Source organism: Suricata suricatta, chromosome 5, assembly GCF_006229205.1.
Source record: "Suricata suricatta isolate VVHF042 chromosome 5, meerkat_22Aug2017_6uvM2_HiC, whole genome shotgun sequence".
NCBI lineage: Eukaryota > Metazoa > Chordata > Mammalia > Carnivora > Herpestidae > Suricata > Suricata suricatta.
The window spans coordinates 127,409,400-127,430,645 of record NC_043704.1 but is presented as its reverse complement, the minus strand read 5'-3'; the positions used below and the strand labels follow the sequence as shown (position 1 = coordinate 127,430,645).

Below are 21,246 nucleotides of genomic sequence, written 5' to 3'. Positions count from 1 at the left end.
GCCCTGGCTGTGCTGCCACACGCGACCCCCAGGGACGTCCCAAGCCTGAGGACGTCCTAGAGGTGGCTCCGAGCCGCCACGCTTTAACTTACCATGGCTGAAGCAAAGCACCCCTCAATCTTTTCATTCTTTGGAAACTTTCTTTGAAAAAGTAATTTTCCTTCTCAGAACAACCCTTCCCATTCTTTACAATATTTTACCTAAATAAAGGTTGGGGAGAGAAGTGAATACGGATCCCAGGGAATGGCTTGCCTTAGGCATGGTGTGCACAGGACAGACATCGGTGAAAGTAGATGAACTAAGTCAACCACCAATTGAGCCAGTTTTCTTCAAAGACATAGGAAAAAATGATCACAAAATTCTAGGTACCAGACACATCGACTTTTTTTAAACTTTATTTTGAGAGAAGGTGAGAGTGCACGCACATGGGGTGGACAGAGCATCCCAAGAAGGCTCTGTACTGTCAGCACGAGCCCAACACAGGCCTCCATCTCTTGAACCCTGAGATCATGACCGGAGCCAAAATCAAAAGGCAGATGCGTTAACGGACTGAGCCACCAGACGCCCCAATCCCGATTTCTTCCAAGTGACAACTTTTAAAACTAGAAGTAAGATTCGATAGCTTGGGTTATAAGATTTTATCTACTTCACATGAGGATACCTTATAAAATACTGTGGTTCGGAAATCTCCCAAGTGCTTCTCCACGGCTTTAGTGATGGTCACAGCAAACCCTCCGGAGGCAAGGGTCCTCTAGATTGAAGTTCATCCCATGAACAGAAAGAAAAAATGAGGTTCAGAGAGATTACGGCTCAAAGGCAAAAGTTCAGGAGGCCCATGTGACACAGAAGACTCAAAGCCAGGTCTTTGTTTAATGCTGGCTCCCTACTCCAAGAAGCCATTTAAATAATCTCTGGCCATCAACAAATGTTTGTGATGTGTATGTTAATATAACAGAGCTTGAAGGTTTAAGAAATAAAAATACTTTCATTTGAAAATTTAAATTTTACCAGGTAATATTCCAGTGGCATTAAAAGGTAACAAGGAACCAGTGAAATTGATTTTAATAACATTTTAATTCAGTCACAGGCGTACCTTAGAGATGTGGGGGATCAGGAACCAGACCACAGTAAAGCAAGTCAGGGATTTTCTGGTTTCCCAGGGCGTGGGACACTCACGTTCACACTGTACTGTACTGCATTTAGTTTGCAATGGCATTGCCTAAACAACTGTGGATGCATATTAATTAAAAATACTTTGAGCGGTCAGGGCACCTGGGTGATCCAGTCAGTGGAACATGTGACTCTTGATCTCAGGGATGTGAGTTCGAGTCTAACAATGGATGTGGAGATTACTGGAAAGCAAAATCTTAAAAAAAAAAAAACACTTTATTGCTAAAAAAAAATGTTAACCATCATCTGAGCTTTCCCCGAGTCACAATATTTTTGCTGGAGGAGACTCTTGCCTCTATGTTGGCAGCTGTTAACTGCTCAGGGTGAGGACTGCTGAGGTTTGGGGTGGCTGCGGCCCTCCCTAAAGTAAGACAACGCAGCAAAATGTGCTGCGTCGATTGACTTTTTCTCATGAACTCTTTCTCTGTAGCCTGTGATGCTGTTTGATAGCATTTTACCCATGGAACTTCTTTCAGAACTGGAGTCAAATCTCTGAAATCCTGCTGCTGCTTTATCAACTAAGTTTATGTGATATTTTAACTTTTTTTTTTTTGGTCATTTCAATATTCCCCAGGAGTAGATTCATCTCAAGAAACCACTTTCTTTGCTCATCCATAAGAACCAAGTCCTCATCCGTTCAAGTTTTATGATGAGATCTCAGCGAGTCAGTATAATAATGAAAACACGTGAAACGTGAGTACTGCCAGCACGTGGCAGACACAGTGAGCAAATGCTGTTGGGAGAAAGGCGCCGACGGGCCTGCTTGGCCACGCGGCTGCCCCGGTGAAGCACACTAAGACAAGGTCGGCCTTCTCTCCACATTTTATTATTTCAATTTGTAATCATGACGCTAAAAAGTGTTAATGAGGTATTTTACCTTTTCTCATAGTAAGTGTTCACAATTTGATATGTATTTTACAGTGACTCTTTCTTAATTTGGGTTGTAAATTTTCATCTAAAATACTTGCTCCTTGTTTACATTTGAAAGTCAATTCACATTCCCAAGTGTGCAGGCATACCTAAAAGGTTTCCAAAAACTAAGAATATTTAGTTAAAAATTTAAAAACCTGCAGTTCCTCGGTGCATTAGGCATAATTCAAATGTTCCAGAGGCACACGTGGCCAGTGGCCGCTGTACAGATTGGGCAGCGCTGATTTTAGAACCGCAAGAATGTGTGCTTAGGTATGGAAGTGACAGAATGGCGTTCAGAGCAGATGGGTTTTAATCTCTTCTCAAAACTAAATAACTTTCTTATAGCTTAAATTATTCACTGCTCTCATCAACATAATTAAAATTTTTCGTAATCACATTTTCTCATAATGTTTTCTAATAAACTTTAAACTACATTCAGATTTGATGTATAAATGTTTTCTGTTGAAGTATGAAGAGGCTTACATGAATTCTACAGTGACTCCGTCGGTCATGCAGCTTTCCCCAGGGCCAACACTGTGGTCCTACGAAGTGTTAACCCAACCCCTCAACCCAGTGTTAAAAAAGACACCAGTATGTTTTTTAAAGAGCAGTGACTCCTTGGCTACTTCTCTAAACGGAACAATTCCTGAGAATCCAAAAGCGAGAATACTTTTATGCCTATGCAGTCTACTTCCCTATCTCTTTACAAGCTGAATGTTCTAAAAATAAATGCTAAGCGTTTAGGTGATAAACTGATGGCAGCCGTACAATTTAACTTAAACCTGTGTGACCCCTGAAATTATAAAACCCACTGATCAAAACAGATGCTCCAATCTTTACTGAAAGCGAGTAATTAATCCTGTGCTCAAACTGCAGAAACAAAGAGGTGCAAGTGCTGGAGGCCGAGAAGTGTGTCCGGGGTGCGCCGCCGCCGCCTACACCTTGGACCGCACGCCGCCGGCCTGGTCCCGCAGCTCCATCGCTGCGATCGTGGACAGGTGGACTTCGTCGGGCCCGTCTGCTAAGCGCAGCGCTCGGGTGAGGGCATACCTGGAGAGAGCAGGGAGCAGGGCCGGCAGGAGTCATCAGAGGGAAACGTGCTGCTCTAAGGTCAGCCACTCCGATTTCAAGCCAAGACCATTCATTTTTGAAATCTCACCAAGACAGTGAAGAGAAAAACAGCACAAGGAAAATCAAGGAAAGTAAGTTCAAGGGCTTGGAAATGCCATTTAAAGCTCTCACCCTGGGTAGTGCAGTGGGATTAATCTGTCTTGGTTTGCTTGAGGGTTCTAGAAGTTGCTAGAACTAAGAGATATCTCCAGTAAGCCCCAGGCAGTGGAGTATAAACATGTACCACTTATAAATGTAGTACTATACATTTAGTTCTTCCTTGTGGTTAAAAATTCCTGGGGAGAACTGGTGGGGCACCAGATTCTCCAGGGTGGGAGAGAAGGTGGCAGGGGGCCGCGGGTGTCCGGCGGTGCCGTGTTGCTCGGCTCCCAGCAACCAGACTCTGGACCTGAGATGGCCAGTGGCCTGCGGCATGCCTGCGAGGCGGCAACCAGACCTAAGGACATACTTAGGCCCAGCTCTGGGCCCCCTTTGCCACCTTGATCCTGTCTGATCTTTCTAGTTTCAGGGTGAACCTGTAGGCCATTTCCTCTCTAGTCCTCAAACCCCAATGTGCCCAGTGAAGTAGTAATTGTGAACCTAAGAGCAACCATTTATTGTACTTATATTGCCTCATTTAGCCTTGAACTATACGTTTAGTGTCTGTCTTTCTTCTTCAACAATTAGTGTTGAGGCAGCTATAGATTTCTAGTTCCATTCCAGGCCTCTTAGATGACGATGACTGCAGCGACATCTACTCACATGTTAGCCAGAGGGTAGTCCTGGGAAACACCGGCACCTCCGCACACTTGGATGGCACGGTCAATAATTTTGCAGACGGCCCGCGGGGCAGCCACTTTAATCATTGCAATCTACATAAATAAGATATAAAAAGAATGTTCCTTTCTTAGATGATACACAATGTGGCAGAATTTTATATAATCTGTATTTTCTTTGTGAAATGAGACAAGGGAACTTTCCCACATTAGTTCACCACTGAGACAGGATCTTTGGTGGATGCCAACAAAGAGATCCATTGTAATGCTGCTAGTGGCCATATTTCATCCAATACAGACATTCTGGAACAAGAGATCTTTTCCAAGTCATATTTTATTATTTATAACTTGCCTTGTTTCTAAAAGGATTTAAGGCAGCTGATAAATCACATTTATCACTTTAGGGACCATAAAAAATAATTCAAGGGGCACCTGGTTGGCTCAGTAGAGCATGCAGCTCAATCTCAGGGTCCTGAGTTCAGTCCCATGTTGGGCATGGAGCCTACTAAAAAAAAAAAAAAAAAAGCAAGAGCCTTCGCTGATCAGTTCTCTTTTACCATTTGTTTTGGCTTTTAGAATTAAATGATCGTATTCTTACTCCAATAAGCCAGAAACATAAAGAAAGGGAATGAAAGGAGTCTTCTATGAAATATTTACTATGCAGCAGCAAAGTGCTCTGCCTACTATGTCATCTTTGCCTCTCTTCACTAAAACTCCAGGCCAAAGGCAGAAAGATTGGGTACTTTGCCCAAGGCCACATGGCTGGCAGAAAGTGGCATCCTGGGCACAACTCCAAGTCTGGGTGGTCTAGCATTTTCCTACTCCCTGTTGCTGCATCTCAAGAATGCTGAAAATACTCTACACCCTGAAAGTTATTCCCGAAAACAGGCAAGTGAAAGGAAAACTAGCAAGTGAGATATAATCTTGAAACCAAAATCACATGGAAACTTCCAATATTCTGAGTGCCATAGGGTACCATGAAACCTGAGATACCCAGTGGGTGAAAGAAACTGAAGAAGCCTTGGCAGATGGTAGTCCAAGGGGCCTCACCTCCTTCTTAGCACCGGTGCTGCCCAGAGTGTCAATGCTGTGAGCGGCTTTCAAGGTCAACAAACGTATCTTCTCAATGGCGATGCGGCTTTCAGCAATCCAGTGGGCCACAACCTCCTGCAGTGAGCAAAGGGCAGAAAGGAAGAGCAGGTAAGTTGACGTGCTGGGTAAAATACTCTATTTTTCTAATGGAAGAGTTGATTCATCTGATATACACCAGCCAACCACATACTTGTGGAATGCTACAGTTAATTGTTTTATGTTTATTTATTTCTGAGAGACAGAGTGCAAGCAGGGGAGGGTCAGAGACAGAGGGAGATAGAGATTCCAAAGACAGGCTCTAGGCTCTGAGCTACAGCAAAGAGCCCGATGTGGGGCTCGACCCCACAAACTGTGAGATCATGACCTGAGCCAAAGTTGACGCTTAACTGACTGAGCCACCCAAGCGCCCCATAACATTGTCAGATTTTAGCAAGAAATTTTATTTGCTCAGAAAAATAATTGATTTTTGGATATATTGATGTCTAAAGTCAAGATGGCTGAACTGAGCAACTTTCTTATTGCTAAAATGCTCATCTTATAGTCTCACTGAAACTTGGATAAATGTCTGATGGTGGACCTGCTTATAATCAAGATAATCCCCTGGACAATTTCAGTGTGGGGAAGATGTATCAGTCCTTTGTTGTATCATTTAGAAACAATGAGCTTTACCTTTGGTGAACAGTTCTATTAATCGTACCACATGTATAGATTGGTGTAACGACAATCAAGATACAGAGTAAGTCCATCTCCCCATAAAGCTGATGCCCTTTTTAGTCACACCTTCCCCAATCTTTAAACTTTTGCAACCATGATTGGTTCTTAGTTATTATAGTTTTGTCTTTTTCAGAATGTCATACAAATGGAATCATGTAGCACGTATTCTTTAGAGACTGGCTACTTTCATTCTACATTATGCTTTTGAGGGTCACTGACCAAGTTCCGTATACCAAGTGTCTATTCCTTTTTATGAACAGTATTCCGTTGCAGGGACATACCAGTTTATCCACTCATCGGCTGAAGGATATTTGGGTGGTTTCTAGTTTTTGGTGATTACTAGCAGAACTTCTGTAATCATGTGCATACATGTTTTTTTGTAGGACTATACTTTGCATTTTTTAAAGCAGATGTAGAGAATGGAATTATTAGATCATCTGGTAAATGCTTATAGGAAGCTGTCAGTTTTCCAGACCAACTGTACCATTTTGCATTCCCACCAGCAGTTTATAATAGTTCCATCTGCTCTCCAAACCATCAGCACTTGGTATTGTATTTTTTTTTAACAGTGTGCAGAGCTCTTACATGGTAGCTTAAGTTTGCATTTCCCTATGACTAATAATGTGTCTCACCTCTTGATGTACTTATTTGCTGTCTATATATCTGCTTTCGTGACATGTCTGTTCATGTCATTTGCTCACTTCTAAAATTGGATTGTTTTCTTACTGCTGTTTAGAAAGTTCTTTATTAAGGATACAAGTCAGTTGTCAGATGGGCAGTTTGCAAATACCTCTGGGTCTGTAGCATTTTCATTCTCTTAATAGTAACTTTCAAAGAACAAATGTGATTAATTTTAATGATGTCCATTCACTTTGGCAATTTTTTCTCTTATGGGTTGTGCTTTTGGTGCATGTCTAAGAACATTGTGCCTAATACAAGGACAAAAGTTTTTTTTTTTTCTTTTTAAATAGAAGTGTTAATAGTTTTACCTTTTACATTTAGATCAATGATCTATTTGGAGTTAAATTTTATGTGAGGTGTGAAGTTTAGGACAAGGTTCTTTTTTTTTTAACCTATGAATGTTCAACTTTTCCAATACCATTTACTGTAAAGATTAACCTTTCCCCATGAACTACTATATAAAATACTTCCCCCATATTTTTATGAGCCTATTTCTGAACTCTGTTTGTTACAAAGATCTATGTGTCCTTCCTCCGCCAACACCACACAGTCCTGGTTGCTGTAGTTTACAGGAAGTTTTTAGATCATCGTGATCAGATTCCTCCAACTTTCTTCTTCAAATTGTTTTGGTTAGTTTAGTTTCTTTGCTTTTTGTATAATTTTTAGGATAAGTCCTGCTGGGATTCAGAGTAGAATTACATTAAGTCTGTAGATCAATCTGAGGACAGATGACATCTTTATTATTAGTCTAACAGTCCATGGGCACAGTATTTATATTTATTTAGGTTTCCTTTGATTTCTTTTATCAATTTTATAATTCTTAGCATTTGGATACTATACATGTTTTGTTAGATCTGTGTTTTAAAAGTCTATGGTAAGTAGTATTTTTAAAATTTCAGTTTATTAGTTCTAGGAAGGTTGTTTTGTCTGGTAGATTCCTCAGGACTTTCTAATGATCATGTTGTTTGTGAATAAGGGCAGTTTACCTCCTTGTTTCCCTTAACTATGTGCTTTTTATTTATTTATTTTTTTGACTCCCTGCATTGGCTAGGACTTCCTCTATGATGATAAATACGAGTAGTGAGAGTAAACATCCTTGCTTTGTTCCCAGTCTTGGGGGAAAAGCATTTAGCCTTCCATCATTAATTTTTTAGATGCTCTGCATTGGGCTGAATAAACTCCTTTCTATTCCTAGTTTGCGGAGAGTTTATATCATGAATTCATGCTGAATTTTGTCAAGTGCTTTTATGGATCAATTGACATGATCACGTGCTTTTCCGTTTACTGGCTAATATGGCAGATTACAATGATTATTTTTCTTAGTAATTGATTTTTGAATATGAATCAGCCTGGTATTCCTGGGATGAATCTTACTTGGTTGTGGTATACTATTCTGGTTATATATTGCTGGACATCATTTCCTAATAGGTTTTTGCATCTATATTGGTCTAGTTTGTTCTTATCTGTTTTTGGATTAGGGCAATCCTGGCCTCAGAATGAGTTGGCAAGTGTCCTCTATTTCTATTTTGTGGAAAAGATTGCAGAGAATTGGCGTTATTTCTTCTCGGACTGTTTAGTAGAATTTACCAGTGATACCGTCTGGGCCTGCTGGTTTCTTATTTCAGGAGATTTTAAACTATGAATTCAAGTACTTTACTAGTTGTAGAATATCATGGCTATCTATTTCACCTTCAGTGAGTTTTGGTAGTTTATGGCTTTTGAGGACTCAGTCAAGTTGTTTAATTTATTTGCTCTGCACACATGCCTGAGTGTGTGGTTACACTCAGAAACACTATAGATAAATCAAAATGGAATTCTAAAAAATGTTAAATTAATCTAAAGGAATGCAGGAAATAAAAAACAGAACACAGGACAAAAAAGTAAATGGGAGACCTAAGCCAATGACAAAGACTGATAGAGTGGATTTAAAAACATGACCCACCTAAGTGCCAGCTAGAAGAAATTCACTTCAAATATAATAAGTTGAAAGTAAAAATAATAAAAAATAGTATAGGAACATTAATCAAATTAAAGCAGAAACAGCCAAATAAATATCAGATAAAGCAGACTTATGAACAAAGAAAATCACCAAAGACAGAGAGGGTCATTATATGATGAAAAAGGGCAAATGCATCAAGAAATAGCTATCCTAAATGTATATGCATCAAACAATGGAGCTGCTGAATATGTATATATAAAACAAAAACTGATAGAAACCAAATGAGAAATAAACCAATTCACAATCCTTGCTGGAGACTTTAACACCCCTCTGTCAACTACAACTAGACAGAAAATCAGCAAGAACATACAGGAATTCAATAATACCATCAAGCAACAGGATCTAATAGACACTTAATTTTTTTAAACATTACAAAAAATTTTTAATACTTTTTATTTTTGGGAGACAGAGCAAGCAGCGGAGGGTCAGAGAGAGAGGGAGACACAGAATCCAAGGACAGGCTCTGAGCTAGCTGTGAGCACAGAGCCTGATGTGGGGCTCAAACCCACGAACCGTTAGATCATGACCTGAGCTGAAGCCAGACGCTTAACTGACTGAGCCACCCAGGTGCCCTAATGTTTATTAAATTTTGAGAGATGGGGGTCAGGGGGGCGGGGTTGGTGAAGGGGACACAGAATCTGAAGCAGGCTCCAGGCCCTGAGCTGTTAACAAAGAGCTTGACATGGGGCTTGAACTCATGGACTGTGGGATCATGACCTGAGCTGAAGTCGAATGCTCAATCGACTGAGCCACCCAGGTGCCCCTGGATCTAACAGACATTTACAGAACATTCCACCCAACAACAGAATACACATTCTTTTCAAGTGTCCGCAAACATATAGTAAGATAAACCATATCCTGAGCCATAAAATAAATTTCAACAAATTTGAAAGAAATGGCATAATACAGACTTTGTTTTATAACCACATGGGATCAAACTAGAAATTAAGAACAGAGGAACAGGAAAATCTCCAAACACTTGGAAACTAAAGAACATCCCTTTAAATAATTAATGTGTTAAAGAAGTCTCAAAGGAAACTGAAAAATATACTGAGCTGAATTAACATGAAAACACAATGTATCACAATCTGAAAGCACCACTCAGAGGGAAATTTATAGCACTAAAAACATACATTAGAAAAGAGGAAGAGTTTCAAATAACCCATGTTATAGCCTCAAGAACCAAAATAAATCTAAAAGATGAAAATAAATCCAAAGAATGCAAAAAAGCATAAATCAATAAAATTAAAAAGGAAAATTCAAAACAAAGATCCTATTAATATTAATCTCTAATATAACAAGTATCACATTTATAGTTTTATATATTAATAAATTTTATATTCTTTGAAAAGATCATTAAGAGCAACAGACCTCTAGCAAGACTGACAGAGGACAAAGTAGGCACAAATTATCAATGTTAGAAATGAAATGAGGGTTATGTCACTAAAGACCCATCACTAGAATAACAGGAGAATATTATGAACACCTCTAAACAACAAACTTGACAGCTTAGATAAAATGGACCACTTCTTCAAAAAACACAACCACCCACAATTCATTTAGTATAAAGTAGATAAGTTGAATAGCCCTATAACTATTAAGGAAATCAATCTTTAAAAAAAGCTACCTCCCAAACCTAAAGCCCCAGCCTAATGGTTTTATTAGAGAACTCTACCAAATGTTTAAAGATGAATTAACACCAATCTAGACAATCTTTTCCAGCAAGTAAAACAGATGGGAATATTTCCCACATCATTTTGTAAAGATAGTATTATCTTAGTATCAAAATCAGATAGACAGTAAAAAAAAAAAAAAGCCCCCCAAAACTACTGACCAATATCCCTCATGAATACACATTCAAAAGTCCTTAATAAAGCATTAGCAAGTAGAATTCAGCAATATATAAAAAAGAATTATATACCATGAGAAAGTTGGGATTATTTCAAGGATACAAAGCTGGTTCAGTATTTGAAAATCTGTTAACGCACTCTACCATCTTAAAAAGGTAAGAAGAAAAATCACATCATATAAATCAGAACAGAAAAATCATTTCACAAAATCCCATTCATTCATGATGAAAGATAAAAATTCTCAGAAAACTAATTATAGAGGGGAATAGCTAACATTCTTACGTAGTGTTCCCCTAAGATTTAGAACAAGGCAAGGATATCCACTCTCTCCTTTCTTACTCAATATAGTGTTAGAGGTGCTAGCCAGTAAAACGAGGCAAGAAAAGGATTTATTTATGTATCTGAAAGGAAAGGAAGAAGGAAAACTTTCTCTTACTTGCAGATGACACCATGGTCTATAAACAAACAACCCACCCAAACAATCTACAAAACTAATAAGTGAATTCAGAAAGGTCACTGAATTTTAGGATAAACATACAAAAATCACTTATATTTATATATACTGTTAATGAACACATGGACACCAAAATTAAAAGCATAATATCCTTTACAAACACTCAAAAAATTAAAATACTTAGATATAATAAAATGTATAGGATTTGTATGCTAAAATCTACACATAGATGATAGCAAAAATCAAAGAAAAGCTAAATAAAATGGAGAGACATACTCTGTTCACAGATTAGAAAACACAACACAATAAAGATGTCAATTCTTCCTAAACTGATATAGAGGTTTAACACAATTCCTATCAAAATCTCATGTGGATTTTTTTAAAGCCATAGACAAGATTATTCTAAGTTTATATGGCTACGCAAAGGAACTAGAAGAGCTGAAATAATTCTGAGAGAGAATAAAGTGAGATAAATTAGCCATCCTGATTTTAAGATTAATCATGTAACTACAGTAATCAAGACTGTGTGGTATAGGCAGAGGGTAGACCTAGATAAAAGAACCGACTAGAGAACCCAGAAATAGATCCACACAAACATGCCTAATTTTTGAGAATGGTGTGAAAACAACTCAGTTAAGGAAGGAGAGCCTTTCCAACAAATGGCACTGAGCACGTGGACATCCAGAGGCAAAGAAATAAACCTTGACCTAATTCTCATATACCTTATACAAAAATTAACTCAACATAGATTGCAGACCCACAGAGAAAAATTACAGAAGAAAATCTAGAGGATCTAGGGCTACGCAAAGTGTTCCTATACCTGAAACTAAAAACATGATCCATAAGGAAAACTGACAAATCAGAGCTCACCAGAATGAAAACAATTTTTGTCTGTGAAAGACCCTGTTAAGAGGATGAAAAGATAAGCTACAGAGATGGAGAAGATATTTGCAGGTTAATAGTTGGCGATGGAATCATCTCGAAAATATGAAGAACTCTCCAAATTCAACAATTAAAACACACACACAATCCAAGAAGAGCATGAACATAAGATGTGAACCACAGAGGATGTAAGATGGCAAGTAAGCACATGAAAGATGTTCACACATGACTAGCCATTAGGACAATGTAATATTCCAATGAGATATTACTATAAACCTATTGGATGGCTAAAAGAAAATTACAAACAAAACAAAACAGGGACAACACTGTATGCGGGTGGGGATGTGGGGACTGGGTCATTCCTACACGGCGGGTGAAAATCAAAAACCAAATGGCCACTCTGGAAACGAGTTTGGTGGTTTCTTCGAAAACTAAACACACTACTACCACATGACCCAGCATTCTTGAGCACTGATCCCAGAGAAAGAAAAGACTTATGTTCACGCAAACACCTGTACATGAATGTTTATAGCTGCCCTACTTGTATCAGCCATGGTTGGGAAACAGTCCAAATATCCCCTGTCAGGTAAACAGTTAAACCGTGATAATCCATATCAAAGAATACTACCCAGCCATAAAAAGGAACCAACTATTGATACACATAACCTGGAGGAATCTCCAAAGAATTATGCAGAGTGAGAAAAACCAACCGCAAAAGTTTATATACAGTATGATTCCATTCTTGAAGTGACAGAATTATAAACATGAGGAACAGACGATAGGTTGTCAGGGGTTAATGAGGAGGTGAGGATGAGGATGAGGAAGTGGGTATGGCCATGCAAGGACAAGAGGAGTAATCCTTATGGCAATGGAAGTGTCTTTGGTGGATTTTTTTTTTTTGTTTGGGGAGGGAGAGAGAGAGAGAGAGAGAGAGAGAGAGAGAGCACGTACCGGAGGGCAGAGAGAATCCCAGAGGATCCACACTGTCAACACAGAGCTTGAATCAGAGCCTGACTCACGAACTGTGAAATCATGACCTGAACCAAAATTAAGAGTTGGATGCTCAACTGATTAAGCCATCCAGGTGCCCCAGTGATGAAAATGTTCTAGATCTGGACTAGATCAATGACAATATTCTGGTTCTGATTTTGTACTCTAGTTTGGCAAGATGTTACCATTGGAGGAAACTTAGGAAAGAACATGAAGGATCTCTCTGTATTATTTCTTACATCTGCATGTGAATCAACAAAGACCTTTTCAAAATAAAAATTCTAATTAAAACATGTTAGTACTTGTTTCTTAATTGTCTTCCTAAGTTTTCTCCATTGGTAAGAGCTTAGAAGTGAAGTGGGGAGGCAGAATAAACCTTAATCATAAATCCCATAAGCAAGCAAATGTTTAGAATTCAACACTGAAACTCAGGAGACAGTAACAAATGCTTCCAGCTGTATGGGTTGGTTTTTGTTGTTTGCAGTCCTAGTCCTAGAACTGCTGTTTTCAGTGGAGAACAATATTTGTCAAGTTTGACCAGCAGCCAATTACAGTACTATTATTTGAGCCACGTTAACCTTCCTCCGTCATTGTTATACTTGGTTATGTTTGCTCTAGTACATTTCTTAAACAGTGGATATTTGATCAGTTTTCCTATAGCAGAGATGATCAGTATGATAGCTGCTACCAACATGTGGCTCCGAGCATTTGAAATATGCCTAGTCTGAACTGAGATGTGTCATAAGTGAAATCTACACCCAATTTATTTAAAAAAAATTTTTTTTAACAATTACTTATTTTTGAGAGAAAGAGAGAGACCAATCATCGGCCGGGGAGGGGCAGAGAGAGAGGGCACACAGACTTGGAAACAGGCTCCAGGCTCTGAGCTGTTAGCACAGAGCTCGACGCGGGGCTCGAACCCATGAACTGTGAGATCATGACCTGAGCCTAAGTCGGACGCTCAAATGCCTAAGCCACCCAGGCGCCCCTACACCCAATTTAGAAAAAAGGGTATTTTTAAAAAAGGATGTAAAAATACCTTATTAATATTTTTATACGGATTTCATGTTGAAATGATAGTATTTTGGATATACCGAGTCAAATAAGATATATTACAAAAATCAATTTCATCTGTTTCTTTTTACTTTTAAAAAATGTAGTTAATAGAAAATTTTAAATTACATTCATGGGTCACAGTATATTTCTACTGAATGACTCTCTAGAGGTTGAAACCAGGCTCTGAATTAACAGTTTAAAATAAGCCCCAGTGGTGAGCCCATATTTTTGATGGCTGTAAAGCTGGGTGATTATAAATTCATGAAGAGACCACAAATATATTTATTTCTTAGCACTGGAATAAAGGAAAGTGTTCTCAGCTGGGTCTCAGCCTGGACCCTAGATTTGCTGAAAAGCACTAAGTGGATAGAAACTTTGTGCTATAAGGACTCGCCAGATGTATTTACTAAGACAGAATTTTGATACAGAACTTTTTGTGTTAGTGCCTGGAATAATTTAGAAGGCAGCTGGAAAGAGTCTCCAACTTCAGGGAAATGGAATCTTACTTGCACAAATTAAAAAAAAAAACTGGCTCAGATTTTTGTTTATGACATGCCTCCACATCTCTTTTGCTTCTGCCAGATTATTTTCTTTGTGCCAAGTGCAAGAAGTTTCCAGTGAAGGGAGGCGTATTTTTGAAAAGCTCAGGCTTGTTCTGCTTGATACATTAACTTAGAAAAAGCAGAGTGGAGATCTCCCTCTGATAGTGTCAAAAACCTCTCTCACGAAACTTAAGCAGAGTGCTTTTGTGTGTTTATGATGTCTGTGTGGCAACCCCTCTGTGTCCTCCCTTCATCCTGCTCCAGGGTTTGAGTGACAATCTTGAAAAGAGAAAAGTAGGGGCACCTGGCTGGCTCAGTCAGTTAAGTGTCCAACTTTGGCTCAGGTCATGATCTCACAGTTGTGGGTTTGAGCCCCGCATCGGGCTCTGTGCTGACTGCTCAGAGCCTGGAGCCTGCTTCAGATTCTGTGTGTCCCTCTCTCTCTGAGCATTTGAAATATGCCTAGTCTGAACTGAGATGTGTTATAAGTGTGAAATCTACACCCATTTAAAAAAAATTTTTTTTAACAATTACTTATTTTTGAGAGAGAGAGAGAGAGACCAATCATCAGCCGGGGAGGGGCAGAAAGAGAGGGCACACAGACTTGGACACAGGCTCCAGGCTCTGAGCTGTCAGCACAGAGCTCAACATGGGGCTCGAACCCATGAACTGTGAGATCATGACCTGAGCCTAAGTTGGACGCTCAACTGACTAAGCCACCCAGGCGCCCCTACACCCAATTTAGAAAAAAGGATATTTTTTCCCTGCTGGCACTGTCTCTCTTTGTCTTTCAAAAAAAAAAAATTATAGGAAGTGATATTGATGCCACGAGCAACTCTTTAGCCCCTACATAGAGCAGCATGGAGTTGTATCCACAATCCACAAGTTCATACCTTCTTATTTCTTCCCACAATTTCCATCTAACAGCTGAACCCTTGCTGTCACCGTATTCTAAAAGGGTTCCCCACATATTATTCCCAAGTGTGCACCATAAGATAGGCTGTATTTTCCCGTAAGAACCGTGTTAGAACTCAATCACAGATATGCCGAATAGTATCAGAAAAAGCAAACATAGCCTATAGGAATTTAAAGTAAAAAATTACTATGAAATTTTAAAAGACGCTCACAAATGTACTTGACAAGGGGACCAATGTACTAAACACACACACACACACACACACACACACACACACACACACACACGTCCAGCAAACACAATTTAACCACCCCAAGTTTGAAATAGCACTAAACTTTTAGAAATCATAAGCACTGAACATATAAAAAATAATTTTTCTTGCCTTGTGAAAGTTAGAAGGGAGATGATTTGAATATCCCACCTCTCTTATGAAATTTTCTAAGGAAGTCAGAATGACAGCTTCTTTTCCCTCTTGATAAATATTCTCTAATTCTGATTATATTGCTCACATGTAACTATACTGTTTACTCTGCTTTGTAAACAACAGACTCAGCAGTACATAATTTATAGTTGGGAATTCAAAAAATCATGAACGTCCCACCAAATATTGGTCCCCTTTCTACTTGCAGTCTTCCAGTGACAGGGAACTCACTTCCTGCAGAAGCAGTCCATTCCATTTTTAGATGTCTCTCCTTTCATGAGTTTTAGGTTATTTTCCTTTATTTCCTCACTAAGTCCCTCCAGAAAGCCAAAGAACAAGGCCAATCCTCCTTCTTTATGACAACCTTCTCACATCTACAGAGAGTGCTAATGTACCAGGTTCTCTAGAAAACAAGAGTCTGAGAAAGTTGAAGGAAGTGTCCACACTGTTTGTGCTGAGGTGTAGAAGCATTTTAGGAATTATCTCACCTTTCACAAAGCTAAAGATCTCTCATCAAACTATATTTAAGTACAGACATCAGTATACTTTGTGGGGCAAAACCCCATCTTATTTATGTGGAGGTCTCTCTATGACCAAGTAATGCTATTTTGCTTCAAGGTCAGTGAGCATAGTGCCCTACAACAAACTCAAATAAGTAACGATCCTTACATGTGAAAACAGCTGCTTCTTAAAGGCCACCCTTTGTGTTGCCCGTTCACACATGATCTGCAAAGCACGTTCTGCCAGACCTACTGTTCTCATACAGTGGTGGATTCTGCCGGGCCCGAGGCGGCCTTGGGCGATTTCAAACCCCCTACCTTCGCCTGTAAGGAAGAAGGGAAAACATGAAGGTGGCCACAGCCCACTTACTTTGTTACTTACATAAATGTTGAGAAAATGATGAACTGCCCTCAATGAAAATGGCATTCTGGTAGGAAGAAAGTCATTTCTGTAATAATGTTCATTATTTATGGAAATCTGGGGGGAGGAGGGAGAGGAGCACTAGGAAAATCTTTTTTTTTTTAATTTCACTCCAAGTGAGTTAACAGAGCGTAGTATTGGTTTCACTAGAACTTGGTGACTCATCACTTACACATGACACCAGTCTCATCCCAGCTTCATGAAGTGCCCTGCTTAATGCCCGTCACTGTTTTAGCCCACACTCCTACCCTCCTACAACTCTGTCTGTTCTCTGTATTTAAGAGTCTCTTACAGTTTGCCTCCCTCTCTGTTTTTTTCTTATTTTTCCTTCCCTTCCCCTATGTTCATTTGTTGTGTTTCTTAAATTTCACGTATGAGTGAAATCATGAGATATTTGTCTTTCTCTGACTTATTTCATTAGCATAATATACTTCTAGTTTCACCCACACTGTTGCTAATAACAAGATTTCATTCTTTTTGATTGCTGGGTAATACTCAATTGTATATAGGTACCAAACCATCTTGATCCATTCATCAGTCGATGGACATTTGGGCTTTTTCCGTAATTTGGCTTTTGTTGATAGCGCTGCTAGAAACATTCAGGTTCATGTCCCTCTGGTTTCCATGTTTTAAAAACCACCGTCACTAAACATTTCAATTAGTTTAGGAACTGTCTCCTGAGTACCAACTATGTATATGGTGTTTTATAAATGCTGTAGTGTTTTTAGAAAGGTAGATAAGACATAGTCCCTACACTAGGAGTTCAGAATCTAGAAGTGGGCAAGGATGCAAGGGATAAGGGATATGGAGAACAAAGAAAGGCAAAGGAGAGGGACATTGTATCCTCAGGGCCTGGAAGGCGGCAGGGGTTTGTTGAGTGGATAAGGTGAAAAACACAAAAACCTTTCTGAAAGAGGTGCCACTTGAGATGTTCTTTGAAGGTTGGGTAGGATTCCAATAAGCAAGAGGATGAAGTCACTCCAGGCATTCGGTATGCAAAGTTACTTATGCTTCTGATGTGTTTATATGTAAGACTTAAATTCAGAAAGTACTGTGAGGTTTTCTTAAAACAAGTAGAGGCCTGAAGATCACGTTTTAGGAAAAAGTGTGTTGCTCTAAATTGTGTATTTTTTCATATTTAGCTATGTTTTCAGTTGATGTGATACATAAAACCACATCAAACATTTAAATAAAACATTATTCCATGTAAGAAAATCCACCAAATGAAAAAATGTTCTCTTACAAATGGGGTAAGAGGGAAAGGTATCTAAGAGGGAAAAATACCTAAATGAAGGTAGACTTTGTATCTTTTCCAGATTAGGCCCAAAAATATCTAGTACAAAGTACTGGAGAATCATTTTTCCAAAGTTGTCTCACCTAATATTAAATTGGTAGCAGGAACTCGTACTTGATTAAAATGGATCTCAAAATGTCCTCCATGGAAATTATCTATAAAATAGAAAATATAATTTTGAAGATCAAAAAGAGTTGACCCAAAATACTTATTTATAATAATTACTCAAAAGAAACTGGACTTAAAAGTCTCCTACATCACAGATACTCCTAGGCAGATCTTAAGCAGTGAACCCCCAGCACCCTGTAACCCAAAAAACTCATCAACTGTTCCATGTAGAAGAGATTTTAGAAATCATTTGATCCAGAGGTTTTCAAACCCATTCTCTGAAGCTGTAGACTTACTAATAGGGAAGGCATCTTCACAGATCCAATCAGATTATTATCTTATTATTACTTCTTCTTCGAGATTTTTTATTTTTAGGCTTCCATAGGAAATTATGCTTGGGAAAAAAAATCTTCCAATAGTTCAAAAATTGAAAGTGAGTAATGTAATTCAAGTTTCTTATTTTATCATTGTGTAAATCATTGCCTGGGGATTCAAAGAGCCTGCTCAAAGAGAGAGAGCAAGCTCAGCAGAGACTGGGCCATGAGGTATGTTTTCTCCCAGTCCAGGCTTGTACACTGTGTTTGCCTCTGGGAAATCCTGGCATTTGACAGACTGGAAACACAATCATACTCTTGTCTTTATGTCACACTGCCTACCCTTCCTTGTTGCCCTCCCCCCAACCCTGGTTCTGGAGATAACCTCATGCTAATTCCACACCCTTTTCCTGTCAGAATAGACATTAATAATCAACCTTCTCCATAACTGTCTCCTTTGGCCTTGGACACGGGGAGTTGGAGAGGCTGGTGAATTAGTCTCGCTGCCAATTCAAATGTAGGCCCTGAAGTGGAACTTAATTCCAGGCGACCTAAATTATAAATCCATTTTCAGGGTCTTCAGGCTGTTGTGCTGCAACCCAACAAATTCCCATGCACAATTTGCTCCAGTGTATATGTGCATCATCATCTTGCAAACAACACTTAATCTGTGGGTGAATTCTATGGAAGGTGATGTCAAACATTCTCTAAAACTCCAAATCTTATATCTACTACTTGAACATTTTTATTAGCTGTATTCAACAATAAAGAGAAAGCCAGGGTCACCACAGAACCTGAGGTTCAATAAACTTTTCCACAGCATTTCTTACCTGCTAACTTGCTGTAATTAACTTATTTACACGTTTGTAGTTATTACCTGTCCCTCCCTATCATGTATGCTCTGAGAGGGCAGATATCCTAGCCTGTTGCACCTAGAACAGTGCTCAGCCCTAGATAAATACTTGCTGAGTGAATGGCCTGAGCAGCAAGGCAACAGTGAACATGAGCTTGAGCTGAGTGGCCAGACACAAAAGTATCCTTGCTTCTTAGAAATTCCACCCAAACACAGAAGAATGGAAAAGTTTTGCATTCAATCAAAACTCATCGCTTATTATTTAAGGTAGATTAAAAAAAATATTTTGTGAGGGGGTGGGGGGAGAAACAGGGAATCCCAAGCAGGCTCTGTGCTGCCAGGGCTTTAACCCATGAACTGTGAGATCATGACTTGAGATGAAAGCATGAGTTGGATGCTTAACTGACTGAGCCACCAAAAATTTGTTGGTTATTAACAGCTCTTATAGTTCGATTGGTTAAGAAAGCTAAACTTGAAGGCAAAAGTGAATTTCATTGTGGATTACATAGATTTAATTTTTCTAAGTCTATTTCATTAATCTACTCTGCTAGATGACAGAGAGATGCCTGGCAGCCAGAGTTACTATTCCTTGAATACAATCTACCCTTTCCTAAAAGAAAACAAAGTGAGGTCTAGTGCTGTATCACCTTTCTTCATTTGCTCTGAGTTCCTAAGCGTGTGTATGTGTGTGTGTATTTCCCCCACTGGCATTTATATTAAGATAGTGGTCAGCACTAAAGGATTTCTAAGAACATACCTCCTACATTATAATGCTATCTGTTACCTTCAGTGTTACTGCACAGTCCCGTCTTCCTGCTTGCTAATGCATGCTTATCTTGGTTGAGTACTTACCTATGTAGCCAAAAACTGACAAAGGCCTTATTATTTCTACTCCAGGTGTGTTGATAGGAACAAGAACCATTGAGTGTTGTTTGTATCTGGTTAAAGAAAAGCACATGTTAGAAAAGTTTGCTATGTGGAAATATAAAACAGATGCTAGGTGGAGTTGCAATTGTCATTTTTTTTTGTCGTTACCATTAATCATGTAAGGAATGATGTCTGGAATGGGAATTGTGTAAAAGGCTAACATCAAGCACAGTTGGACATAGGCTGTATTCGGGAACAATAATAGTGATGTGAAAATAAAGTTATTTGACTAATTTCAATTATTACACTGAATGTAAATGAACTAAATGCTCCAATCAAAAGACATAGGGTATCAGAATGGATTAAAAAACAAGATCCATCTATTTATTGTCTACAAGAGACTCATTTTAGGCCTGGGAACACCTTCATATTTAAAGTGAGGAGATGGAGGAATATCTATCATGCTACTGGAAGACAAAAGAAAGCTGGAGTAGCCATACTTATATTGGACAAACTGGCAGTAGCAGATGATGAAGGGCATTATATAATAAATACAGGGTCTTTCCATTAGGAAGAGCTAACAATCATAAATGTCTATGCATTGAATTTGGGAGCACTCAAATATATAAAACAGCAAATCACAAATAGAAACAATCTTATTGATAAGAATGTGCTAATTGCAGGGGACTTTAATACTCTATTACAGCAATGGACAGATCAACTAGACAGAAAAATCACTAAAGAAACAATGGACCTGAACAACACATTGGACCAGACGGACTTGACAGATATATTTAGACTCTAATCCTGAGGCTATGGAATTCACCTTCTTCTCGAGTGCACATTGTACATTCTCCAAGATAGATCACATACTGGGCCACAAAGCAGCTCTCAATAAATATAAAAGAATTGAGATCATACCATGCACACTTTCAGATCACAATGCTCTGAAACTTGAAATCAATCACAGGAAAAAGTCTGGAAAACCTCCAAAAACATGGAGGTCAAAGACCACCGTACTAGAGAATGAATGGACCAACCAAGCAGTTAGAGAAGAAATTAAAAAATATATGGAAAGAAATGAAAATGAAAATACAACAATCCAAATGCTTTGGGATGCAGCAAAGGCAGTCCTAAGAGGAAAATACATTGCAATCCAGGCCTATTTCAAGAAACTAGAAAAAGCACAAATACAAAACCTAGTAGCGCACCTAAAGGAACTAGAAGCAGAGCAGCAAGAACATCTCAAACCCAGCAGAAGAAGGGAAATAATAAATATCAGGGCAGAAATAAACAATATAGCATCCAAAAAAAAAAAAAAAAA

The 21,246-nt window shown here is 38.8% G+C and overlaps 1 protein-coding gene across 2 annotated transcripts in view; it reads right to left on the bottom strand.

The window, feature by feature from the left end:
- Positions 1-379: 379 nt before the first annotated feature.
- Positions 380-21,246, bottom strand: part of ACAD11 (acyl-CoA dehydrogenase family member 11) — a 97,236-nt gene continuing 76,369 nt past the window's right edge. The window contains exons 15-20 of one of the 2 annotated variants that reach the window (XM_029940277.1): positions 19,908-19,993; positions 17,864-17,935; positions 16,235-16,389; positions 5,019-5,135; positions 3,955-4,064; positions 380-3,132 (exon numbers count right to left, since the gene is read on the bottom strand). In XM_029940277.1, coding sequence (XP_029796137.1) covers positions 3,018-3,132; positions 3,955-4,064; positions 5,019-5,135; positions 16,235-16,389; positions 17,864-17,935; positions 19,908-19,993 — 655 coding nt within the window. In that variant the 3' untranslated portion in view covers positions 380-3,017. The other variant, XM_029940279.1, reaches the window with a different exon arrangement.